At 42.3% G+C, this 20,979-nt stretch overlaps 2 protein-coding genes across 2 annotated transcripts; both read left to right on the top strand.

The window, feature by feature from the left end:
• Positions 1-14,744: 14,744 nt before the first annotated feature.
• LOC110868103 lies at positions 14,745-15,707 on the top strand. Its single transcript, XM_022117225.1, has one exon. It carries the CDS (start codon positions 14,745-14,747, stop codon positions 15,705-15,707), a length of 963 nt encoding a protein of 320 aa, XP_021972917.1.
• A 40-nt stretch (positions 15,708-15,747) lies between these two features.
• Positions 15,748-16,437, top strand: LOC110868172. Its single transcript, XM_022117303.1, has one exon. It carries the CDS (start codon positions 15,748-15,750, stop codon positions 16,435-16,437), a length of 690 nt encoding a protein of 229 aa, XP_021972995.1.
• Positions 16,438-20,979: the final 4,542 nt, after the last annotated feature.

Genomic DNA, 20,979 nt, shown 5'->3' with positions numbered 1-20,979 from the left:
GTGGGTACACTTAAAACAGGGTATTTGATTCGGATGATGACGGTGGCATTGATTGCACCAAGGAGCAGTTCCCTTATACAGCTTCATCCCTGAGGCGAGTCATGGTGGTAGCTAAATCAACGGTCCTCTGGAGTGCGACCCCTATCCGCTGGGTAATTGCAGCACCAGGTTTAGACATTTGAGTGTTGTTGCGATGAAGAGGCATCTTGAAGACAATGGAAGACATAGGAGGAAACAAGCAAAAGATAGTCAAAAGAGAATGACAACGCATGAAGATTGTGACCATTTGTTTGTTACCAAAGGCAAACAAATGAGATAGTGACTAATCAAAGTAAGCGGGTCAATATAATGTATCACGAAGACATGCTTGCCTATAAGTGGACACTCACCCCAAGAGTTCTCAGGTAAGAGTGACTGGTCCGATACTGCGGATTTGTACGAACACTCTAGCCTTAGACAGATGACCCAGGGTACAGGCACCCACTCTTCCAGTTTGCACGTGTTCACATTATTTAGACCCAAACTTTGACGGAATTTTGAAAACTTAAAGGGTTCGAAACCTTATAACAAAGGGTTCAAAACCTAGTAATCAATCATCCTAGAACAGATGATTAGTTTTCAAAGCAGATCAAATTTATGTTCTTGTTGTGGTTGTCACCTAAGGATAGGCAACGGTATTGTTTTATGTCTAAACGCAAGTAAACTCGCGTTAGGGTCCTAGGAAGGTTATAGTCTAGGTCAAAGCATTACTAATAACCTAATTCTCTATAACCATTGGCTCTGATACCAACTTTTCTGTCACACCCCGACCACGTAAAACAACAAAACGTGGCGGAAACGTCGGGGAGTGTTGTAACAGAATCATTGTTTCACAACCATGGATTAAACAAATTTCGTTTTATTGAATTAAATGAGTTACAATGTCTTAACAATAAAGAAACATAACAAAAATTAACTCGTCTTGCATCTTTTAATGTCACTAGGGCCTCGTCCAATCCTATGTGAGCATGCATCAATATCATCATCAAATATCATCAACTATTGTACCTGAAACACATGTGAAAATACATCAGCATAAAAATGCCGGCGAGTACATAGGTTTTATGAAAAATAGGATTCATGACTTAGGTTTAAGAAAATGTTTAACCAAAAACTTGTCATGAATCTAGTTTAAGTGTTTGCTTTTATAAAACGTTTGAAAATCGATGATAGATATGTATAGTTAAAAAGAATGATGTAAGGTTAAATGAATAACCAAGTAAAAATGAGTTTGTATAAAACAAACTGTTTTGTAAAACAATGTCTTGTGAAAAATATGTTATTTGTGTAAAAATGTATAAATCCAAATGAATGATTTAAATAACGCTACGCCATGTAATATAATACAAGCTCTTATATATAGGAAGTAACAGCGGCATATCCACCATGCTTGTATCACATTACACACGTCTCGTTACTCAAATCACTTACCCACATAAACCACCAATGTAAATTGCCCATGTTTAAACCGTTGTCAAATGTCAATCAAGTATTGTGTAAACAAAATGTCATGTATGGCAAGTGAAATATGTAACAACCAAACCATAGGTAAGAATGCACAAGCAATGTACTAAGTATGCGACGGATGGACATACATAGCATGATACCAAGTATAAGATGTCTTGTAAAACGATGTACTAAGTATGATGAACATACATAGCATGAAATGTTATATAAAACGATGTACTAAGTATGCACACAATGGGCATACATAGCATGTGATGTAAAATGTACTAAGTATGATGAACATACATAGCATGAAATGTTATGTAAAACGATGTACTAAGTATGCACACAATGGGCATACATAGCAAAAACATAATGAAATCATGTACTAATAGTGTACTAATGAACATAGCAAGTATATGATATAAAAGCATGAAATCATGAAAGTAACAAGTAGGCACATGTGTTTCACCGCAAAATGTTTGAAAAACAGTAAACGAGGGGTCTATGTACTCACTTGAGGGTGCTTAGAAGTCTTAGGATAACCACCAAGCAAAGCTAGAAGATCACGGAATCAAACGGCACCTATATAGGCATCTACATTAATAAACGGACCTATCGGAGGATCGAGTAGTACAAGGGTTCGTAAACCAAATAAGTATGGGAACTTATGTAATATGGTTTAACAAAGCCTACGTACTAAAACGAAACCTATCCTAAGTGCTTTTGACCCATTACGACCCGTTTAGGTAGCTTACGCCACTTTAATGCGTCGTTTGCGTAAAACGCGTTTGGAATGCCTAACTAGTCCTATGACAAGCAAGATGTGACAACTCGAATTTCCAAGATTTCTATTTCGCATTTATTGCACGTTCATTTATTATTTAGTAGTTTACTTGCACAATTGATTTCTGTAGAATTGTACACGTTTCAACTCAATGAAGTGTATTGTGTGATTGTGCATGGTTATGTGTTAATTGTGATAAATTTGTTAAATGCATAAACTTGGTGGTGAAACTGTGAAATTGTTGTGAGATGTGGTGCTTGTGTAAAATGTAATAATTACGGGTGTGTAGAAGTGATTAGTGAAACTTTAACAACTTAAAACCCTAATCTCCTTCCCTAATCATTCACTAATCATCACAAGAATCAAAACATGTACCCTCACATTCTCTAATCCTCTCTACAACCATCTTCTCATCAATCTTGGCTTCACAAGTTCTTTTGCATCAAGTTGATTACCAATCCATCTAGAAACAATCCAAGGTAATTGTTAATGAATTGTTGTTGTTCTTGATTCTTGATTATGTGATTCATGTTAAAACCCTAGTTCTTCATATATGATAGTTCTGTGGCTACCGATTGAAATCTGATTGTTGTGAAATAATATTGATCAGTGGTGTAATCGTCTGCTTAATGTCAAGATGCTTTACATGCTATAACTGTTGAATGATAATTGGATGAAAGATGTTGAGATTAGGATTCAAGATCGTATGAAGGTGCTGTTATGTTACGTACATTATGTTTTCTATGCATCTAGGGTTTGCTTCAAGTTTTGTTGATTGGCCCGACCTTTAACAATAACACATGGTCCGAGTTTTATCTCCTTATGTTGTCCGAGTTTCTTTGGAACCTATGTTGTCCGAGATTTTTATAAAATACACATGTCCGACCTTTAGGTTAATTCAAGAAGGTCCGAGCTTCCCCATACACATGTATGTCCGAGTTTTATTATAACATGAAGGTCCGATCTTTAACTCAATGTGATGTCCGAGTATTGTTAACAAATAAGGTCCGACTTTTGTGACTTTAAATGATAATTGATGTCCGAGTTTGTTATAGGATAGGGTGGTCCGACTTTCCTTGATATGGGGAGTCCGACTTTGTTTAATGTTATGTAGGTCCGATCTTGTAAGCCCCATATGGTCCGAGTTTTATAAGTGAGACATTAGTCCGACTTTGTTACCCTTGCCCCTCTAGTCCGAGCTTTTAACTAGGGCAGCCCCCCCCCCACCTTGTCCGACTTCTTATGAAGGGAAACCCCCACTTCTTGTCCGAGTTTCATAAGGCTTGAAGCCTATCCGACTTTTAAAGCCTACATTGGTCCGAGTTCTTTTGGGTGATATGATTCAAGGTCCGACTTGGTGAATGTTGTTATATGCATAGCCTAATCTGTTTTATAGAGATGATATTTAATATTCGACTTTTATAGATTAAGTGATACCTAAAATGATAACTCACATGCTTGTTAACCTAGCCGAGTTTCGTTGTCTGTTAGTATGTTAGCACTGTTGATGTGATAACACTGTTACGTATGTAAACCCTCCTATGCATGCTAGTTCGGTAATGCTGAGCAATGTTGTAACACGATTTCAATTACTAAGACTGTTGATGAATAACTGAGTTAAAACGACTGAGAAAAAAACCCTGAATGTAAAGATTAAGCTGCATAAAAGTGAGTAGCTATTTATGTGATACTGTCTAATAGGATGTTACATGTTATTGAATGATACTACATGTTACTGTGTGATACGATGCCGTATGTTACTGTTGAACAGCAAGAACCTGTAAACCCTAATTGAACGTCAACACTTATCTTGAGTTTATGTGCATCATACCCTAGGTCGTGTGTAACGGACTTAGACAATCTGATAAACCCTAGAGCATAGCATACCGAGCAAACCAAGGTGAGTTCACACTCTTACTAAGGCATGGGATTCCCAGGGCTTGGGAATGGGATTGAAGGAATAAGGTTGAATAGATTCGTACTGACACTAATACTAGACTACCATACCATTGTCCTCGGTTGTGCAGGACACATACATTTGCTATTCACTGTCCTCGGTTGTGCAGGACACATACTTTTGCTACTCACTGTCCTCGGTTGTGCAGGACACATACTTATGCTATTCACTGTCCTCGGTTGTGCAGGACACATACTTACAATCTACGTAGACTTATACTTACTACTATCCTCGGTCGTGAAGGATACGCACGTAAAACCTACGTGTACTTATACTTACTACTATCCTCGGTTGTGAAGGATACGCACGTAAAACCTACGTGTACTTATACTTACTACTATCCTCGGTTGTGAAGGATACTCACGTAAAACCTCTGTGTATTTATGCTTACTACTATCCTCGTTTGTGAAGGATACTTATGGTTACGAATAGTCTAGTGGTTATACAACATGGGAAGCCCCCACCAATTGAACGTACTATCGGCCCAGTAGAGCCACCAGTTACAATCAAACTTACTATTACGCATTTACTTACTGTGAACTCGCTCAACTAGTTGTTGATCCTCTGTTACATGCCTTGCAGGTCGTTAGATACATGGAGCTTGCACAGGGAGGAGCTGGTCGTTGTGGGCTTGGATCGTGATTACTTCTTTAAACACTTATGACGTTACATACTATTATTATTGGGTTTTACTTATACGCTTCCGCTAAACAGTGATAACCTACTCATGTTTTGGAACACCTTTCATATGGATTTGGGTTTGGTTTAATGGCAACTACTTTTACTATATATATTGTTCTATATGATTGGTGGCTTGATCCTGGTCAGTCACGCTCCCAAACGGTGATACTCCGCAGGTGGATTTTGGGGGTGTGACAGATTGGTATCAGAGCCATTGGTTATAGAGAACTTGGTTTTAATATGGGGAAAAAGTTTTTATTAAAACCAGACTATAACCAGAACAGTGCTCTCAACGATCCACAACGACGCTTCGCTCCACGTGCAAGACTCAACATCCTAGGTAATAAGGTTTATGTTTATTGCCTACCTGCTAGAATTGCGTAGAACTTTGCTCGTAGTATGCTTAGATTACATTGCTCACTAATTGTTATTGCTTGAGAACACCTGTGTGCTTACACCCTTCTGTTATCGCACTACTCGCGAACGCCTCTCACTTACGTTACAATTGCTATGAAGATCATGTCTGGATGTGTTAACATGACTCAAGCCCAGTTGACGGATCTCATTAACGAACAAGTTGCTGCGGCATTTGCAGCCGCACAAGCAGGAGGTATAACCTGTTATTCCAGACCTATCCTAGGATGTTAGATCCTACTCTCGTGACCCAACTCTCGCGCTTAACCTTGACCTATCTTTCTCGCGCAACGGGTCAGAACGCACAACAACCTGTCTGCACATTCAAGAACTTCATGGACTGTCGTCCAAGCACATTCAGTGGCACAGAAGGAGCAGTGGGACTACTCCATTGGTTTGGGAAGCTCGAGTCAGTATCCAAGATGAGTGAATGCCCTGAGGCTCGCAGGGTCAAGTACGCCACTGGAAGGGATCGCGCTAACCTGGTGGAACGCGCAAGTACAGATACTAGGGTTGGCAGCTGCTAACGCCACCCCCTGGAACGAATTCAAAGAATGCATTAAAAGGGAATACTGCACGCGTGATGACATCCACAAGTTGGAAGTGGAGCCTTACCATTTGAAAATGACGGGGTCAGAAATTGAAGCTCATACTAAGCGGTCAAACGAACTGGCCATCTTGTGTCCAACCATGGTGGACCCTCCAAGCAAGCGTATCGAATTATACCTCAAGGGTCTAGCCTCAGAGATTCCGAGCCATGCTATATCGGTTAACCTCGACACTATCCAAGACATTCAGCGTCTTGCTCATCGCCTCACGGGTCAGGCAGTGGAACAGAACAGGCTACCTAGTTGTCTCAGCACTATTACTACCGCTACCACTTCTGCTACTCCCGCTACTCCTGGTGACAACAAGCGGAAATGGGATGGGTATTCCAGCAAGGGTTCAGCTACCGTTTGGTCTCAAGCACAGCAGCAGCGCAAGAATAGTGATCACCAGAGCCGAGTCAGCCAACTTCTGGCGGTCAGGGGCAGGGTGGATATCGGGGAATTCACCCAACGTGTAACTAATGCAATAGACACCACGGTGATTAGTGCAACGAGGGACGTTGCCAGAGGTGTCTCAAGATGGGCCATGGAGCTAAGGGTTCAGGAGCCCACGACCTACAAATCGGAATCGCCAGCAGCAACAGCAAGCAGAAACCCTATGCAAAGAAAAGATTGTTCGCATTCCTCATTCTGGTCAAGAACCTCTCGAAGTTCAAGGCAACAAGAATGGTACTGTGGTTGGCATCACCTCTTTCTTGGAGGCTCAGAAATGTCGCGGAAGGGCCACACCGCAATTTTGGCTCTCGTTACTGACGCATCAGCGAAAGAAAAGAAGTTGGAAGACCATCCAGTTGTACGCGACTTTCCTCAGGTGTTTCCTAAAGATTTACCTGGTCTACCGCCTCATCGTCAGGTCGAATTTTAAATCGAGCTCGCTCCAGGAGCAGCACCCATAGCTCGAGCACCGTGTCGTTTAGCTCCAACCGAACTGGAAGAACTGTCAAAGCAGCTACAAGAGCTCTTGGAAAAGGGCTTTATTCGTCCAAGCTCTTCGCCTTGGGGAGTTCCAGTGTTATTTGTGAAAAAGAAGGACGGTACCTTCAGGATGTGCATAGACAACCGGGAACTCAACAAGATAACGGTGAAGAACCGTTATCCTCTTCCGCGTATAGACGACTTATTCGACCAGTTGCAAGGGTCGTGTCACTACTCCAAGATTGATCTAGTCATGCCATTTGGGCTTACGAACGCGCCTGCAGTTTTCATGGATCTTATGAACAGGGTGTGCAAACCCTATCTTGACAAGTTTGTCATTGTCTTCATCGACGACATTCTGATCTACTCCAAGAGTTAGGAGGAACACGAGCAGCACTTACGTCTTATCTTGGAACTTCTTCGAAAGGAGCAACTGTACGCCAAGTTTTCTAAATACGACTTCTGGCTTCGTGAAGTCCACTACTTAGGCCATGTGGTGAACAGGGATGGGATCCATGTCGATCCATCCAAGGTAGATTCGATCAGGAACTGGCCTGCACCGCGTACACCGACAGAAATACGCCAATTCTTGGGTTGGCGGGGTATTACAGACGATTTATTAAAGACTTCTCCAAGATCGCACAGCCGCTTACTATGTTGACACAGAAAGGTGTTACCTATCGTTGGGGTAATACACAAGAAACGGCTTTCCAGTACTTAAAGGATAGGCTTTGCAGCGCACCTATCCTCTCCCTGTCAGAAGGCACAGACGATTTTGTGGTCTATTGTGACGCATCGATACAGGGGCTCGGTTGTGTATTGATGCAGCGTGATAAAGTTATTGCCTACGCCTTTCGTCAACTCAAGATTCATGAACGGAACTACACGACGCACGATTTAGAGCTGGGGGCTGTTGTTTTCGCGCTTAAGATATGGCGACACTACCTGTACGGTACCAAGTGCACTATTTACACCGATCACAGGAGTCTCGAGCATATTTTCAAGCAGAAGGAATTGAACATGCGTCACGACGATGGGTCGAGCTACTTAATGATTACGAATGCGCCATTAAGTACCATCCAGGCAAGGCCAATGTTGTGGCTGACGCCCTCAGCCGGAAAGACACTCTACCTAGACGCGTACGAGCCTTGCAGCTCACTATTCAGTCCAGTCTTCCTGCACAGATACGAACTGCTCAGATGGAAGCATTAAAGCCCGAAAACGTCAAAGCTGAAGCTTTACGCGGCTCAAGGCAACGAATAGAACAAAAGGAAGACGGCGCATACTATGTAACGGGGCGTATTTGGGTCCCACTTTATGGCGGTTTACGAGAGCTTGTAATGGACGAAGCTCACAAGTCCCGCTACTCGGTACATCCAGGGTCGGATAAAATGTACCACGACATCAAAACTACATACTGGTGGCCTAGCATGAAAGCCCACATCGCTACTTACGTCGGCAAATGTTTGACGTGTGCAAAAGTCAAAGTGGAGTACCAGAAACCAGCGGGTCTACTTCAACAACCCAGGATACCACAGTGGAAATGGGAAGAGATTTCCATGGATTTTGTTACAGGCCTACCTAGATCTCAACGTGGGAATGATACCATATGGGTGATCGTGGATCGACTCACCAAGTCTGCACACTTCCTGGCTATAAAGGAAACAGATAAGTTCTCCACTCTTGCAGACATCTATCTTAAGGAAGTTGTTTCGAGGCACAGGGTGCCCACCTCCATCATTTCGGATCGGGATGCACGATTCACGTCAGAGCTATGGCAAGCGATGCACAAATCTTTTGGCTCACGATTAGACATGAGCACAGCATATCATCCTCAGATGGATGGGCAGTCTGAGCGAACGATCCAAACTCTTGAAGACATGCTTCGGGCATGTGTTATCGATTTCGGCAACGGCTGGGAAAAGCATCTCCCGTTAGTGGAGTTTTCGTATAATAACAGTTATCACACTAGCATACAAGCCGCTCCATTCGAGGCATTGTACGGACGTAAATGCCGGTCACCTCTCTGTTGGGCAGAGGTGGGGGATAGTCAGATCACGGGTCCAGAGATTGTAGTGGACGCCACAGAAAAGATTGCACAAATACGACAACGCATGGCGGCAGCACGCGACCGTCAGAAAGCATACGCGGATAAGCGTAGGAAACCGTTGGAATTTCAGGTCGGGGACCGGGTTTTACTAAAAGTCTCACCCTGGAAGGGTGTGGTTCGATTTGGTAAACGAGGCAAGCTCAATCCACGGTATGTTGGACCGTTCGAGATCATTGAGAAAATAGGCAAAGTAGCCTACAAGCTAAACCTACCAGCTGAACTCGGTGCAGTTCACAATGTATTTCACGTGTCGAATCTGAAGAAGTGCCTGTCAGATGAGACCCTCATAGTTCCTTTTAAGGAACTCACTATCGACGAGCGGTTGCAGTTCATCGAGGAGCCAGTTGAAATCACGGACCGGGATGTTAAGGTCCTCAAACACAAGAGAATCCCTCTTGTTCGAGTTCGTTGGAACTCCCGACGTGGCCCAGAGTACACCTGGGAACGCGAAGACAAATGAAAGAAAAGTACCCCCAGTTATTCGGAACCAATGCACCCACTACTGAGACTGAAGCTACTACTGCGGAATTTCGGGACGAAATTCCAAATCAACGGGGGGATGATGTGACACCCCAGGAAAACCAGTGAACAATACAGCTTACCTAGCTTCCTCAGTGAGTGCGTACCAAATTTCGGGACGAAATTTCTTTTAAGTTGGGGATAATGTGACAACTCGAATTTCCAAGATTTCTATTTCGCATTTATTGCACGTTCATTTATTATTTAGTAGTTTACTTGCACAATTGATTTCTATAGAATTGTACATGTTTCAACTCAATGAAGTGTATTGTGTGATTGTGCATGGTTATGTGTTAATTGTGATAAATTTGTTAAATGCATAAACTTGGTGGTGAAACTGTGAAATTGTTGTGAGATGTGGTGCTTGTGTAAAATGTAATAATTAAGGGTGTGTAGAAGTGATTAGTGAAACTTTAACAACTTAAAACCCTAATCTCCTTCCCTAATCATTCACTAATCATCACAAGAATCAAAACACGTACCCTCACATTCTCTAATCCTCTCTACAACCATCTTCTCATCAATCTTGGCTTCACAAGTTCTTTTGCATCAAGTTGAATACCAATCCATCTAGAAACAATCCAAGGTAATTGTTAATGAATTGTTGTTGTTCTTGATTCTTGATTATGTGATTCATGTTAAAAACCTAGTTCTTCATATATGATAGTTCTGTGGCTACCGATTGAAATCTGATTGTTGTGAAATAATATTGATCAGTGGTGTAATCGTCTGCTTAATGTCAAGATGCTTTACATGCTATAACTGTTGAATGATAATTGGATGAAAGATGTTGAGATTAGGATTCAAGATCGTATGAAGGTGCTGTTACGTTACGTACATTATGTTTTCTGTGCATCTAGGGTTTGCTTCAAGTTTTGTTGATTGGCCCGACCTTTAACAAAACACATGGTCCGAGTTTTATCTCCTTATGTTGTCCGAGTTTCTTTGGAACCTATGTTGTCCGAGATTTTTATAAAATACACATGTCCGACCTTTAGGTTAATTCAAGAAGGTCCGAGCTTCCCCATACACATGTATGTCCGAGTTTTATTATAACATGAAGGTCCGATCTTTAACTCAATGTGATGTCCGAGTATTGTTAACAAATAAGGTCCGACTTTTGTGACTTTAAATGATAATTGATGTCCGAGTTTGTTATAGGATAGGGTGGTCCGACTTTCCTTGATATGGGGAGTCCGACTTTGTTTAATGTTATGTAGGTCCGATCTTGTAAGCCCCATATGGTCCGAGTTTTATAAGTGAGACATTAGTCCGACTTTGTTACCCTTGCCCCTCTAGTCCAAGCTTTTAACTAGGGCAGCCCCCCCCCCCACCTTGTCCGACTTCTTATGAAGGGAAACCCCCACTTCTTGTCCGAGTTTCATAAGGCTTGAAGCCTATCCGACTTTTAAAGCCTACATTGGTCCGAGTTCTTTTGGGTGATATGATTCAAGGTCCGACTTGGTGAATGTTGTTATATGCATAGCCTAATCTGTTTTATAGATATGATATTTAATATCCGACTTTTATAGATTAAGTGATACCTAAAATGATAACTCACATGCTTGTTAACCTAGCCGAGTTTCGTTGTCTGTTAGTATGTTAGCACTGTTGATGTGATAACACTGTTACGTATGTAAACCCTCCTATGCATGCTAGTTCGGTAATGCTGAGCAATGTTGTAACACGATTTCAATTACTAAGACTGTTGATGAATAACTGAGTTAAAAAAACTGAGAAAAAAACCCTGAATGTAAAGATTAAGCTACATAAAAGTGAGTAGCTGTTTATGTGATACTGTCTAATAGGATGTTACATGTTATTGAATGATACTACATGTTACTGTGTGATACGATGCCGTATGTTACTGTTGAACAGCAAGAACCTGTAAACCCTAATTGAACGTCAACACTTATCTTGAATTTATGTGCATCATACCCTAGGTCTGTGTAACGGACTTAGACAATCTGATAAACCCTAGAGCATAGCATACCGAGCAAACCAAGGTGAGTTCACACTCTTACTAAAGCATGGGATTCCCAGGGCTTGGGAATGGGATTGAAGGAATAAGGTTGAATAGATTCGTACTGACACTAATACTAGACTACCATACCATTGTCCTCGGTTGTGCAGGACACATACATTTGCTATTCACTATCCTCGGTTGTGCAGGACACATACTTTTGCTACTCACTATCCTCGGTTGTGCAGGACACATACTTATGCTATTCACTGTCCTCGGTTGTGCAGGACACATAATTACAATCTACGTAGACTTATACTTACTACTATCCTCGGTTGTGAAGGATACGCACGTAAAACCTACGTGTACTTATACTTACTACTATCCTCGGTTGTGAAGGATACGCACGTAAAACCTACGTGTACTTATACTTACTACTATCCTCGGTTGTGAAGGATACTCACGTAAAACCTACGTGTATTTATGCTTACTACTATCCTCGGTTGTGAAGGATACTTATGGTTACGAATAGTCTAGTGGTTATACAACATGGGAAGCCCCCACCAATTGAACGTACTATCGGCCCAGTAGAGCCACCAGTTACAATCAAACTTACTATTACGCATTTACTTACTGTGAACTCGCTCAACTAGTTGTTGATCCTCTGTTACATGCCTTGCAGGTCGTTAGATACATGGAGCTTGCACATGGAGGAGCTGGTCGTTGTGGGCTTGGATCGTGATTACTTCTTTAAACACTTATGACGTTACATACTATTATTATTGGGTTTTACTTATACGCTTCCGCTAAACAGTGATAACCTACTCATGTTTTGGAACACCTTTCATATGGATTTGGGTTTGGTTTAATGGCAATTACTTTTACTATATATATTGTTCTATATGATTGGTGGCTTGATCCTGGTCAGTCACGCTCCCAAGCGGTGATACTCCGCAGGTGGATTTTGGGGGTGTGACACAAGATATGCCTTAAAATGTTTAATATTGTTGTTAAATCAGTTTATATGTCAAAAATTTCATTACATAGACTTAAAATGAATTTATGCGTAAAAAGGGCATTTTAGTAATTTACCTAAGGCATATAAACTACCTATCATATAACTAACTAAACGTCGTGACCATAAGGTATAACCTCGGAAGGTTATTCCCTATACAACTATGGTCACCTAATGTGTTTGGTCAGATCCTAATGATCGACCAATGGGCCGGGTTCGTAAGCATAAACGATTGATTAGATCGCTTACCTTTACGACCCTAAACAAGCACAAATCTAAAAGCGACGAGCTAAACATGCTAGAACATGTTTAGTAAAGTTAGAAAATAGGTTTGGTATTAAAACAAACGGTTTTAATACCCTAGAGTAGTTTGGTTACAAAATACGCGAGAAAACGCATTTTGGCCGAAACTACGACTCGTCACTGAGCCTAGATAACGTGGTAATCAGTAGGTATAGTTACTAGGGACTATAACCATCGTGATTACGCTCACGTTATGAAGTTCAAACGAACTTCGCATTGACCATAAACTGGTTAATGTAGAAAGTCAAACGCAGTTTGACTTTAACGCTAAAACGAATGAAAAACGCGAAAGAATACTTACAGAAGGTCCCCGCAAGATTCGAACCCGATTCACTCTCAGGTAGGAAGCATATACTTCCACTTAGAGAGTGTAAAATCATATTCAAATGTGAGGAAGAATGAAATGGGTGAGGGGTATTTATAGATTTCCTTGAACCGTTAAGATCGTTCGTCGAAAAACGTGATTTGATCTAGACCTTACATGTGGGCACATGGTTTTCAAAAACCATGGGAGCCCCTAATGTGGACTATGTTCATTGAATACCATCCCATGGTTTTGCAAAACCATGGGTGAAAACCATTAACACTTCAAAATGGACTAGGTTCATTGAATCTGCCAGAAATTTCAAAAATGGTCCCTACACTTGTAAAACTTGATTTTTTTGGCACTTTTAAACCCCTTTAACCTCATTTCAAGGCTCTAAAATGATATTAAAGTATAGGGAACTTAAAATATGCTCAAAGACATCACGGATGTCGGTTCGTTTGGTCGTACGGTTGCGTTATTCGCTTAATTACGACGGGAGTCGTAACGAACGCAAAAACGATCCAAATTAAGCGACGAATGGAATTTATCATACCAAACACTAAAATAAAATATTTTAATGCTTACATAAATTTTTGGATGTCCGGAAGTATTCAGAACGTGAAATATGCGCGAAAATGCAAACTTATGCACTTTTTGACGCTTTTAGTCCCTGAATGAGCATAAAGTTTATTTTTGCGCACCAAACACCTCAAAGCCTATTTCTAAGCTATGTAAAGGATATATAGGGCATGTTTAACTTATGATCAAGTTCCGGAAGGTCTGTTACAGTACAAATTGACATACTTTCGCAGTTTGTCGAATTTAGTCCCTGTAAGCGAATAAACTTGATTTCGGCATACCAAACCATTCAAAACTTATTTCTAAGTTATGTAAGGGTTATTTAAGGTATGTTAAGCCTATTTCACTGTTCTGGAGTGTTTGTTGCATTAAACTGATTATATTTACGCATCAGATCGCGTATAACCTTCCAGAAAGCGATTTAAAGCCCGAAATCGAACAAGAATTGATACGCGCAAAAGATACACATATTTATACAGATCCCAAGTATGAAATACAATATTTCATTGGCTTGGTATTTGTTTGATGGTGGTGGTGACACAAGTGTCACACAAGATATCTTAGGGGAGGTTAAATCTAGGGTTTATGGGTGGGCTAAAAATAGATTGTCTTGTAAATATATTAAATAAGTGGATTTGTGTAAATATCTGTTGTATATGGTGTAATTTGTCTGCCCTTTACTCGTCTGAGTCGAGGATATTATTTGTTGTTTGACCTTTTGCTCGTTTAGAAGAGAGGTGTGTTTTTTAAAGAAGTTTACTTAAGAAAAAACGTATTTTTTTAACCCAATATGACTAGGGATTTGGAAGGAATGATTTGGCAATTGGCATACCACAGACTTGCAACAAACCCAAAACCATACTTTACTTATTCACTTGTCAAATCCCAAAAGTACCCCTCAACCTCAAAACAATAACCAATCACCCACCCTACTTTTCTAGGGTAGTTTGCCCACCTCATTCCTAGGTAACAGGCATAACAGACACAACACCATTAATGCCACATTTTTTGTTTACCATTAATGCCACATTACTTACTTCACATCCAACAAGTCACCAGAAAATGCACATTCACATTCTTTAAAACATAAAAATCACCAAAATGGTGAAACATCAACAAGACACACTCGCCGGAATATCAAGATTCCGGCTACTCACCGATCAAATTTCTTCCTTAATCATCATCTCTCACTCAATCAAAGTCTTCTCTTCTAAATGGGCTTTGATAAGAAACAAGCTAAATAATATTATCTCCATCCTCGCCGTTATCCCGCCAGAAATTCAAGATTCCGCCGACTGTTCACTGTTAAACGACGTCGTTCAATCAGTTGAAGAAACAACACAACTGGTTCACAAATGTATCGAGCTTTCTTACACAGGAAAGCTTCTTATGCAGAGTGATCTTGACATAATCTGTGAGAAATTCAATGCCCATATAAAATCTTTATGTGAATTATCTTCTTTCGATTGTTTTTCCCCATCCGCCATTGTTGTTTCGAGACCTGCAACTTCTGCTTCAAACGACGATCTGAAATTCTATATAAATGATCAGTTTTCAAGGTTTAAAATTGGGAACTTTGAGATGAAGAAGCAAGCATTGATTTGTTTTAATGAAGTGATTCAAGAAGATGACAGGTGGTTGAAGATTGCTATGGAGGTTGAAGGGTTTGTTCATGTGTTAGTGGGGTTTTTGAGTTCAAAAGATTTGGGTGTTCAAGAAGAAGTGTTGAAATCATTGGATATGATTTGTGGGTTTGAGTTGTATAAAGGGGTTTTGCTGTCAATTGGTGTTGTTGCTCCATTAATCAGAGTTTTGGAGTGTGGGAGTGAGTTGAGTAAAAGTTTATCCACCAGGTGTTTGATGAAATGCACAGCTGAGTCTGAAAATGCTTGGTCTGTTTCAGCTCATGGCGGGGTGACATCATTGTTGAGAATCTCTGCTGGTGAGTGTGAAAGTAGTGGTGAGTTGGTTGGTTTGGCTTGTGGGGTTTTGAAAAACCTTGTTGGTGTTGATGAGATTAAAAGGTTTGTAGTCGAAGACGGCGCGCTTCAGATCTTTGTTTAATCTTGTCAAGTCGAGAAATGAAGTTTCCCAGATCAGTTCCATGGAGTTTCTCCAAGCGATCGCGGTTGGGGATCAACTAGTGATTGATTCAATCGTAAACGAAGGGGGGATTCGTGTTTTAGTCCATGTGTTGGATCCGAAATCGTCCTTTTCATCTAAAAGTAGAGAGACGTCTATAAGGGTGATCATGAGTTTGTGTTCGGATTTAACAAATTTGAACAGTTTAGTGAGTTATGGTTTCATGGATCACATACTACATTTTGTTCAAGATGGTGACATCGCGGTTCAAGAATCGTGTCTAAAAGCCGCGTATTGGTTAAGTGGGATATCGGATGATTTCAAGAAAGCAATGGGTGAGGCGGGATTCATACAAGTAATCATCAAACTCATTGCTACAAAGCCGATTGAGATTAGAGATTTGGCATCTAAGATGTTGTCTAATTTGGTTTCAATCCCCACGAATAGAAAAAGATTGGTGGAAGATGATCAAAATGTGAGCTTGATTATGCAATCAATTGATCAAGAAGGGACTTCGACCAACAGAAAGCTTCTCCTTCCGATAATCATGTCGTTATCGGGATGTAATAGTGGCCGAAAGAAAATTTTGAGTTCCAGGTACTTGAAAAACATAGAAAAGTTAGCCGATGATCAAGTGTCGGATGCTAGGAAGATCCTTAGGAACCTGTCATCGAATCGGTTTGTTCGGTTGGTTAGAGGGATTTGGCACTAAGTCGTTTATTGTTTCATATATATTTTAGGGTTCAGGGTTTAGGCGTTAGGGTTAACGTTTAGAGATGTTTAGAGATTTTGCATCGAGTCTTCTGTTGTTTCTATGCATATCTTAGGTTTTATTGTAATAACTAATAAGAATGTAAAAATACCAATTTTTATCCAAAAATACACACCTATTGATCATAAAATTAAAAGTTTCATGCCTTAAATCGGAATGATGCAATTATGGTTAGACTGTGGGGTATGGGGCGGGGGTTGGCTGAAAACGCCCAAGCCACCATCCCGGGTGGGCTTGGGTTTGGGCGTGGCCCCTTTGGCGGGAGTTAAGATCGGGTGTTGGGCATGCCTAGTGGTCCTACGTGGCCGGCTCCTATTCGCTTGTTGGCTAGGTCATAGCGGGCTACATTTAAAATTCAAATTATAACCGTTTGGCCAAGCCAAGCGGTTCACCCACCCAACTGTCCACATCGCTATATAACCCCAACCCCACCGGCTGTCCACCACTACCCCAACCCAAACACACTTGATCAAACCCGCTACCCACACACACTTGATTGATGGCCTCTTGGACACACGAGGAAGAGCTAGCTCTTGTCACGAGCGTCGTTGACGCAATGAAGGGCCGCCAACCCGGTGAGACCCGTTATTGGCCGGAAGCTTTTGCTAGGTACCGGCATAACGTGGGAAACGACCGACACAATTTAAACGCGTGCCAACACAAATGGCGCGAGCTACGACCGAAGCTCGATCGTTTTAATGTCTACTACGACAGCGTCCCGGGCGGTAAGATAAGTCACGAAGACCGGGTGGCGGTGGCCAAAATCGACAAGCTCGCCCTTTTCGAAATCTACCTAACGCTCTAGGTTTTTTTTATTATTTTGTAATCCTTTTTTTGTAGAATTTTGTAATTTTTGGGAATTTAATAAAATTTTAGGCTTTTTTTAAATGTTGTGCGTATTTTTAATTTTTGTTTTTTTTTTATTTTTATTTTAATAAACCTGCCAAGATATGCGGGCTAGCCACGCCCCGCCATACCCCACGAACACGTCACTCACCAGTGGGAAGGCTCGAACTCCACGTGTCAACGCATGCCCCAAACCTCGCCCCACCATACCCCACGGTCTTATAATAATTGAATAATTTAAACCGAAACAATTGAATACAAACAATTAGGGTCTGTTTGGTATGGGGTAATGGACTGGACGAAGGAATGGAATGGACGAGGTAATGGAATGAACGAGGGAATGCAATGAATTATTATTGTGTATTGTTCAGTAGGCATGAAAAACGAAGTAATAAAATTAGCGATGAGTGGTGGTGGTGGTCGGTGGTAGTGATTGTGGGTGGCTATAGGTGGTGGCGGTGGGTGTCGGTGGCGGCGATGGGTGGTGGTGGTGGCGGCGAGTGGCGGTGCGACGGTGACGACGAGTGGTGGTGGCGACAAGGTGGCTGTTGGTGGTGGGTGGCAGCAAAGGTGGTGGCGGCGGCGGTTGGTGGTGGCGGTGGTGGTGTCGTCGACGTTGGTGGTGGGCGGCGGCGGCGAGTGGCATTGGCGGTTGGTCGCAGCTGTGGGTGATAACGGTGGCGAGTGGGTGGCGGCGACGACAGTGGCTGTCGGGGTGAGGTGGTGGCGGGTGGAGGCGATGGCGTCGGTGGTGGGTGGTGGTGGTGGTGGGTTGTGGCGAAGGTCGTGGGTTGTGGTGTTGTTGATGAATGGTGCAAGAGGGGATGGAATGGAAAAAACATGGGGGGTGGAAGGAATGATTTTGAGGGAATGGAATGCCTTTTAGAATGGGTGATTCCATTCCATTGACCAACCAAACACGCTTTTCTTCATTCTCTCGTAATCACTCATTCCATTCCACCTCCCATTCCTGTATACCAAACAATACCCTGGAGTTCCGCCTCAGTAGTAGGCAGACGTGTGTCTCGTCATGGAGGCATCTTCTAAAAGAAGATCATATCGGTCAGGTCATAGTAAGTATAGTAAGTAATGAGCGTATGTAGTAACATTCATTGACACAATAACACATAACATCCCATGCTATAACATAAAACAAATAATTCAACAACGCATATAATGAGAACACTGCGATTTAGCCATCATATAATCAAGACCACAATACAATGTTTACAAGTTATAAAACTGTACTGTACATCAAAAGCGACTAAGGGCCACATCGCCCTTGTCTGAACTATCTAGCCATATACAACAACCAGAAATCAAATATCCAAAAGTCAAGATGTCAAAACGCGGCCTTCAAAATGCTGTGTAGTCGGCTCAATCGCTGTCTTCTTACCAAAAGTAACACTACCTGCAACAGACCAAAAATCCTCATGTTGATGGGGGAGGAGGAGGAGGGAAGAAAATCAAACGGCGCAAGCGCAACCAATCCTCCTCAAGTGCATGGATAACGCGCAGCAGGTAAGCAATCTGCTCCTCAGGAGTGGGGAAACGAACATCAGAATTAGGGGGTAATGGAAGAGGAGCTGGTGGTGTAGAAAAAGGAGACTGACAATGGCAAGGGGGAGGACGCGGTGTCCTCTCCAGCTCCTGGACTCGACGGCTCAATGCATCCTGCTGTAACTACAGGGATATAAGTATGTCCTATGTGGTATATCCGACATGGAACAGGTGATATGGGTCTGACAGAGGCATAACATTGGGCGATGACCACAAAAATGGCTCGCTCATAGGTGCTGAAGCAGGAAAAGCGGTGTGTGGGGCAGGTGTAAAAGAGGGCATGAATGAAAAAGCTGCTGTCGTATAAGGCATATGATCGGGCTGCTGTGTGGAAGGTCCTTCCCCTGGACGGGGAGAAGGGATCTCCTGTAGAAAGGTGATGGGTAAGTCCGTGCGGTGGACATCAGATGTGTGTGGGTGGAACTGGGGAATATCAGGCGGTGGAAAAGCAGGTGCAGCGGGTGGAGTGACGGGGAGAACAAACGGAGGATAATCATCATCATCCTCGACCCACCCATTAAGGGTGTCAGCATACCTGGGATCAATATGGGTGGTAAAAGGTGCATGCTCGACAACAGGTGGTGCAATAACGGGTGCATCAGTAATGGGAACATCAGAAATCGGTGGTATAATGACTGGAGCATCAACGACGTGTGGAGCCACAACTGGCCGATCAATGCGGTCAGGCTCTCGTAAAGGATCAGGCAAAAGTGCAACGGCTGGGACATCAATAGGGTCGTGAGCAATGACAGGCTCCGGACCAACTGGAGCAGGCTCAGCTGGTACAAACTCGACCTCAGGCTCCGGGCCAAAGTCCTGGGGACAACAGTTGCTGCTGACATCGCCATGTCTGAGTCAGCATCAGGAGAGTAGTGCTGCATGCCCCGGTCATGCAAAGAAGCGGATGCCACAGACTCAAACGAGTCTGGACTGGATGAATCAGAAGGAGCCTCCTCCACAGGAGCCTCAGCAATAGGAACTACGGGGTCGACAACTGGAACATCGTCCTCCATAGGGGCTCCACCACCCTGGTCACCCTCCAGGGTAACCTCTATGAAAAGGTCGATATCTTCGTCTGATAACGCATCTAGAGGTAAATCCTATAAGGGAAACGCAGCGAGGGGGATAGGAGCAGGGATCCCCATCGATAGGACCATCAGCTAAAGGCGCATCGTTTGGCAGGGCAAACGGCTGGAAGTCGTCATCATCCATGCTCGTGGTATCCGACGTATAAACCTCATTCTCCAACAGAATCTCATCGTCTGATATAATCGCCATAGGATCCAACGTGTCTGATACTCCAGTATCTGAAGATGATGGAATAGTGTCTGTAACACAACCATACATGTGCACATATATCCACATGAAATCAAATAAGCATGTAAATCACGATAATGTATGCAAGTAATCCTCCTATTCTTCCCCAGACTATCCTTCCCAGTCTCTCAGACTGAACTCCCTAGCCTCTCAGACTAACTCCCTGGTCTCTAAGACCAACTCCCAGTCTCTATGACTAATCCCCTGGTCTCTAAGACCAACTCCCTGGTCTCTAAGACCAAACCTCCCAGTCTCTAAGACTAAATTTTCCCCAATCTCTAAGATTGATCCCCTCAGTTTCTGAGACTGAACCTCCCCAGCCTCTTAGGCTGAACTCCCACAGTCTCTAAGACTGAATATAAATTTTGAAATGTGTATTTGTGCCTTTTTGTTCGTAAAAACGTTTGTGCCCTGGATCTGGACGTTTAGTGTATGCAATGTAAAATGTTTTCGTGAGAGCCCTAGTGATCATAGTCTAGACTCGAGAAAGAATCCTAGTTCGCTATGATCGAGGCTATGATACCAAGCTGTCACACCCTGGCTTTTGCGGAAGCGTGGATTATTTTGGTGTGACTTCTTAATACCATAGAAGCAATCATAACAATGCTATATGAAAATAAAACACAAGATGTTCATCCATTCATTAAGTTTAATAATACCATAACATCAATGTTTGAAAATGTCAACACTTAAGATAAGTTATAAACCATACTTGTTTAAAACATGTTCATAAGACACAACAAAAGACTTTAAATAAAA

The sequence above is a fragment of the Helianthus annuus genome, chromosome 1, assembly GCF_002127325.2.
Source record: "Helianthus annuus cultivar XRQ/B chromosome 1, HanXRQr2.0-SUNRISE, whole genome shotgun sequence".
Lineage (NCBI taxonomy): Eukaryota > Viridiplantae > Streptophyta > Magnoliopsida > Asterales > Asteraceae > Helianthus > Helianthus annuus.
The sequence above is the reverse complement of the archived record's forward strand: the minus strand, read 5'-3'. Positions and strand labels throughout refer to the sequence as shown.